Source organism: Dendrobium catenatum, unplaced genomic scaffold, assembly GCF_001605985.2.
Source record: "Dendrobium catenatum unplaced genomic scaffold, ASM160598v2 fragScaff_scaffold_932, whole genome shotgun sequence".
Classification (NCBI taxonomy): domain Eukaryota; kingdom Viridiplantae; phylum Streptophyta; class Magnoliopsida; order Asparagales; family Orchidaceae; genus Dendrobium; species Dendrobium catenatum.
In genome coordinates, this window is record NW_021319394.1 from 251,678 (window position 1) to 258,111 (window position 6,434).

Genomic DNA, 6,434 nt, shown 5'->3' on the forward strand with positions numbered 1-6,434 from the left:
CAGAAGTTTTAAGCTACAAGCCTTCAAATTCCATAAAAAATAACGGCCAAATTTTCTTTTATAACTGGAATGAAGCATGCCTGCTTCTTTCAGTTCTTTGCCACCTCGCTTTTCTAATCCCTCTGCAAGTAAGAGAAGCAATTGAGTGGGAGCTTTGGACAAGAATGTAAACCTTAATTTTTTTTCCCATTCACACAATTCTTTGTCAAAATACCATAAATCTGCCGAACTCCTAGATTTAGGCTTTGTTTGGGACGGTTTTTTTACTGCTTCTTCTTAAAGCAGCGTTCTAGTAGAAAAAAATTAAATTTTGTACTAAAAAGCTACTCAAGAACGCCACCCCAAACGAAACCTTAATAAATACGGGATTTCAATTGGAGGAGAAATGGGAATTAAAATTCTATAGGATTTAAAGTTGTCATTTCCACTGTTTGGAAGGATTTATGCCAAATCCTGCAGCCAAACAACATTTAAACTTAAACAACAGGACTGCAAATAGACCAAATTATTCTATAATATTCCAATACAACAATGAAGAATGTCACTTGAATTCTTTTAAATTATAAAAATGAATGACCTTTTTGAAGAGTTCATGTAGAATGCTACGAAGAATGTATAGCTTTCAAGCTTCTTAAGCTTCCCATCCCCTTAAGAGTGTGGCTCGAGCAACTCTACTCACTCCCAATGTGAAAGCGCCCATCCTAAGATTGCAGCCATGCGACATACACATATCCTTGATGTTCCTGAAAGCAGTTTTCATATATCTTTGAAGCTCCGAGTTCACCTTCTCTTCATGCCACATGAATCCTTGAATATTCTACATTAATTAAAAAATGAGCAACATCATTTGTGTTTTAATTTTATGTATCACAAAATTCATAAATACAATGTAGATTTTCATTTTTTTTAGTACCTGAACCCACTCAAAGTAGCTCACAGTCACACCACCAGCATTGGCATATATATCAGGCAGTACAACGACACCCTTTTTTGAAAGAATCTATTAAAACAGGTTGAACAAGAAAGTTTAAGAACTTGAGGGATTGGATAAATTTCTTGAATGAAGTGAGTATAATTTTCAAGTACGTTTTACCTCATCTGCCTCAGGATCAGTAGGGTGATTTGCAGCTTCAATAATATATTTAGCCTTAACAGGCAGCATTTTCTCTTTCAACATGTGAATCAATAGATGAATTAGATCAAATGTAATACTATTTTTATTGCATTCGTATCAAGATTGACAACATAAAGGCAAATATTTTTGTAGTGAGAATTAAGGAACGAAGGTTTAAAACATATATCTATAAGAACGACTACTACAAGCAGAAGAAAAAAGAAGGTTGCGTTTTGAACCTGTTAAGGACTCCACCCAACGCACAAGGAATGAGAACATCACATTCATGCACAAGTAACTCATCAGGATCCATGGCATCTCCACCTGTGAAATCCTTTAAAACACCACCCTCAGCTTTGTGCTTTAGTAACTGGTGGATGTCCAAGCCATTAGGATTTCTTATTGTACCAGACACATCCCCAATAGCAACTATCTTGCCACCGCTCTCATGGATGAGTTTTGCAGCCCAAGAACCAACATTACCAAACCCCTAAAGATTCTAGAAAAGATGAGTTTCTAGTGTTAAAGAATCTGGCACAAGAGAAGAGAAAAATGTGATGACGTATTATTTCAGAAGAGATCAATATTTGTAGATGGTAGACACAATCAAAGGTTTTAACGCTAGCATATGAATCCTTTTTTTGGGGGCATTACAAATGACCCCAAGTGTTTCTGTGCCCCATGCTCAGGCAAGCAGGAAGCCACCGCCTCAATGTGAGTTGTTTGGGGCATAAGGCATGTTGATGTAGAACGAGAAGGTGAAAATCTTCATGATCGAATGTCCGCATCACATGTCCAGTCGTGAAGCCAACGATTTTTTATTGGGAACACATAAATTAATAACTTTTTTAGGGGATCACAAGATGTTTGGGTTTCATTTTATGAAATATAAAAGAATGAGTTATATAGGCGTATTCAAATTTTAGAGGGGTACATGCTCTGCTTTCACAAGCCCTCATTGCAGCAACGCAAATGCGTTACCACCAGAAAAATGGAGAAACAATCCCACAATAAGTGTAAAAAGCTTACTTGCTAATCGGCCAAGAAGATTCCAGATGCAATTCGGCATATATAACTTGCAACAAATCTTCTTTAACAAAATCAATCATTTCTACCAGGAATTACTAGGTGTTCTAAGCTATGACATAATAATCTTTGTCCAAAAAGATGAACGCTAGGAATCGAGGTAAACTTATATAGGAACATCTAAGAAATAGGAAAGCAGAAAAAGGAGAAAAAAAAAGAAAATCTTTTCACCTGTATTGCAAATGTCAATCCTTGAATTGATTTTCCATAGTCACCCAATAAAGCATCAGTTGCAAAAACAACACCACGTCCAGTAGCAGCTTCCCTGCCTAATGAACCGCCAAGATCCTGAAAATAAGGAAAACTAGATTACGGCGGATTTAATAATAATGAAATATTACAAACTTAGAGTTAACATCACATATGAATCCTTACAATTGGCTTTCCTGTAACAACAGCCGGTGAGTGACCATGAAACTTTGAGTACTCATCCAATATCCATGCCATAGTCTGTTGTACCATTCCACCAGTAAAAGATAGTTTAGAAATAAGAAAACAAAGTATATTACCAAATGACATTACAATTTCTTTGTTAGTCCCAAACGCGTAGTGAATATGGGAGACCTGTGCATTAGTTCCCATGTCAGGGGCTGGAACATCCGTGTGAGTTCCAATAAGGTCATGAATTTTTTGAGTAAAAACTCGGGTCAACCGTTCCAATTCACTCTTAGTCAAATCACGAGGGGAGCAACCAATTCCACCCTTTGCTCCACCATATGGAATATCTACCACAGCTGTTTTCCATGTCATCAATTGAGCGAGAGCATTCACCTCATCAAGATCAACCTTTTAAGAATAAAGTTTTACATCAACTCAGAAGATTAAATAAAAAATAAATCATTTAAAACTATAATAAAAAATAATAGAGAAAACAACTATAGTCAATGTTGGAAATGAGGCGTTTGAAACCAGAGCTTGAAGAAGAAGCTTGTCACGGCTTCTTGAAGAAATGGAAAAACCGGGAAAAACGAAAGCAGAACAGAGAAATGTTTCTTAATATGACATCAGACTAATACAACCCAAAAGGCTTATTTAAAGAAAAACAAGGCTATAGGACAAGCCACACACAAGCTAACAAACTAAAGAAAATGCTAAAGAAACAAAACTAATAAAATTTGGAATATTTATCTAACAATCACCCCCTTAGTCCATATTTTACAAAACATCAGAATCAGTCCAACCGTCTCCCAAATCTGCTGCTATTGCCAAGCTGACTTCTGGTTCAACCCCTTGTGACAAATTTGGACAATATCTCTTACTGTGCCCTTCTTTGTTACAATGAAAGCACTTCCTGTTGGAATTGATTCTACACGATTCTGATATTCCTCTAGCGATCAGAATGTTACCATTCTTATCTTCTTTATGATCGGTTTTCCTTTGAACATCTTTTGACATTAAGACGGACTTAACCTCCGTTAGTGTCAAAGTTTGCTTCCCATACAACATAGTGTCAACTATGTTTTCATACGTCTTCGGTAGAGAGCCGAGGAGTATGATCCCTTGATCTTCTTCGTCTATTTTCACATCCACATTTCTGAGGTCAAGAATCAATTTATTGAAATCATCCAAATGCTTTCTGAGTTCTTGGTTTTCTTCCATTTGGAGCGTATACAGTTGTTTCTTCAACAACAGTCGATTTTTAAGAGATTTTTTCATATAAATTGATTCAAGCTTCCTCCATACCTTTAATGCCGTATCTTCTTCAGCAACCTCTCTTAAAACTTCGTCACCGATAGAGAGAAGGATAATACTGTGAGCTTTCAATTGAATTTCTCTCGCCTTGGCCCTATTGGTGATTGCAGCGAAATTCTCTTCAAAGATTGCATTGGAAAGGCCTTGATGAACCAATAGAGCCTTCATCTTGATCCTCCAAAGGCTGAAATAGTTCTCCCCCTTGAACTTGTCGATCTCGAGCCTTTGCATCGACATGACAAAGAAATCAAGATCTTGAAATCATCTGTGCGATTTGCTCCTCACCACTTACGGATCCCTTCGGCGTGCTTCTTGCGTGCGGCTTAACGGTTCAAAAAACCGTTAACTCAGCCACGAATCACCTACGACGAACTCCCGAGCAGCCTCCTCCCGTGCGTTCTTCGCGCCCAGCCGCTCCAAGCGTTGTTCCAGCGCCCTTGCACGCCTCACGCCGCCTTCTGGCACCACGTTTGCCGCCAGCCCGTCTCCGGCTGGCCTCCGTGTGCAACCCCCCGTGCGCCTGCTGTCCCGTGAACTCCTTCGGCCCACACAGCCCAGCACGACCTTCTTGCGCGTGCCCTGCTCTGCCAAACCTCACGCCTCCAGCGATCCTGTCTCTACACGAACTGTAGCACTTCCATTGATTCTGGCTTCATCTAGATCGGATCTTCTTGGCTACAAGAACTTCTTCTTCCATGCGGTTCTCCGGTGAGAAGATTCTTCCAGGCAGCTCTCCGGTGAGGAGAGTAGAAAGAATGCGGATGAAGAAGAAGAAGAAATGTAGTTGAGCAAGACTCTGATCGGAGACAAGAGTCGGAAGGTGGCTCTGATACCAAAATGTTGGAAATGAGGCGTTTGAAACCAGAGCTTGAAGAAGAAGCTTGTCACGGCTTCTTGAAGAAATGGAAAAACCGAGAAAAACGAAAGCAGAACAGAGAAATGTTTCTTAATATGGCATCAAACCAATACAACCCAAAGGGCTTATTTAAAGAAAAACAAGGCTATAGGATAAGCCACACACAAGCTAACAAACTAAAGAAAATGCTAAAGAAACAAAACTAATAAAATCTGGAATATTTATCTAACAGTCAAAACAACAATGAACACCTACATCACATCCAAAACAATATGGTTCTCAAAAGAATGATAGTGACAAAAAAGAGGTGTGGGAAATAATCCCAAACTTTCTTTTGCACAACACAACAAATTGCCCTCAATTTAATGAGATCAGCAACTTGTTATTTGCCTAAAATAGCTAATTGTAGTTTGATGTATATGTCCTCTTTCAACATCTAGCGCTTTTATTCCAACCAAGGAGCTCTTTTGGCTCCACCTTAAGGATATACTTTTAGGATTTCCCTCTATTTCCACAGAGATTATTACGCCACAAAACCAAACAGTTCTCTGCGTTCGAAGCATCTGAAACATACAAAACAAACTTCGTAGCATTTATGTTCGTTTATTTCGCCGTTCAGTAAACAGTGACAACGATACACTGGAACTACTATCCTTCCTGGAGTTCAAAAAGCTTACTTAACTAGCCCATTCCCTTCTTATAGAATCCCAGGCAATTGGATCGAGATTTAGTTCATTGACATAAGTAGAGAGGATAAAATAAAATAAATAAAGAAAATGAAATAAAGGTGAAAAAATAAGCTTTTTCACCTCGGGGTGATATCGAATTCCGCCCTTCATGGGGCCACGGGCATTGTCGTGCTGAACTCTAAAACCTACAAAAGACGCTAAACTACCATCGTCTCTAGGAATTGAACACTCCACCTGCAGAATCCCACAAGAATAGAAGCACTCATCAGTTTCATGAATCACAGAAAAGGAAACCTCATAAGAAATCGCGGAGGCGAACGGCACCTACTTTGATTTCCCGAAAAGGGATCAGTAGACTCTTCTCTAGCTTGGAATCAAGTCCAAGGATTCGCGCAGCCTGGCGGAAGTTACGGCTCGTCGCCACCAAAGAGTTCATCTTTGTGGAATAAAACTAAGCCAGTAAAACCAAGCCGGATGGGGTAGGCCAGGAAGGGGTCTCCAGTAATCGGAAGAAGGAGACGATAGTGGAGAGAGAGAAATTTATAGAGCTGGAAGGGACGGAGTAGAGAAAAAGAGCGCCAGCCATGCCGTGTGCTTTTGCCCTTCGGCATTGCCGCCGCCGAGAGGGATTCTGCTGTACAGCTAGAAAATGTTGTAAAATTTTTTGAGGATTTATATGAGAATTCAATATGAAAATAATATTAAAATATATTCTGCTTTAAATAAATTAATATTACAAATATTTTTTTAATATAATTTAGATATTATAATTTTATATAACAAAATATAAATATTTAGATATTAAATATATAATATATAAGAATTAGATGGTATGTACATAAATTCTCTCTTTATATATAAATAAGTTAATTACAACAAGTCATATAATAAATATACAAAAAAAGAAAAATTTATTCATTAAATTTTTGTTTATAAATATATTATCATAGAGGATGATTACTTGTTCACATTCTTTAGAGGTCCTCAAAAATGTTAA

The 6,434-nt window shown here is 38.2% G+C and overlaps 1 protein-coding gene across 1 annotated transcript; it reads right to left on the reverse strand.

Moving 5' to 3' along the window:
• Positions 1-374: 374 nt before the first annotated feature.
• On the reverse strand, positions 375-6,094 carry LOC110102549 (glutamate dehydrogenase 2-like). Its single transcript, XM_020830917.2, is given in 10 exon segments — positions 375-817; positions 914-1,000; positions 1,094-1,157; positions 1,159-1,167; positions 1,354-1,604; positions 2,372-2,488; positions 2,576-2,650; positions 2,765-2,986; positions 5,558-5,671; positions 5,766-6,094. Coding segments are annotated over 10 exon segments (1,233 nt in total). The 5' UTR covers positions 5,874-6,094; the 3' UTR covers positions 375-631.
• Between the last annotated feature and the right edge of the window lie 340 nt (positions 6,095-6,434).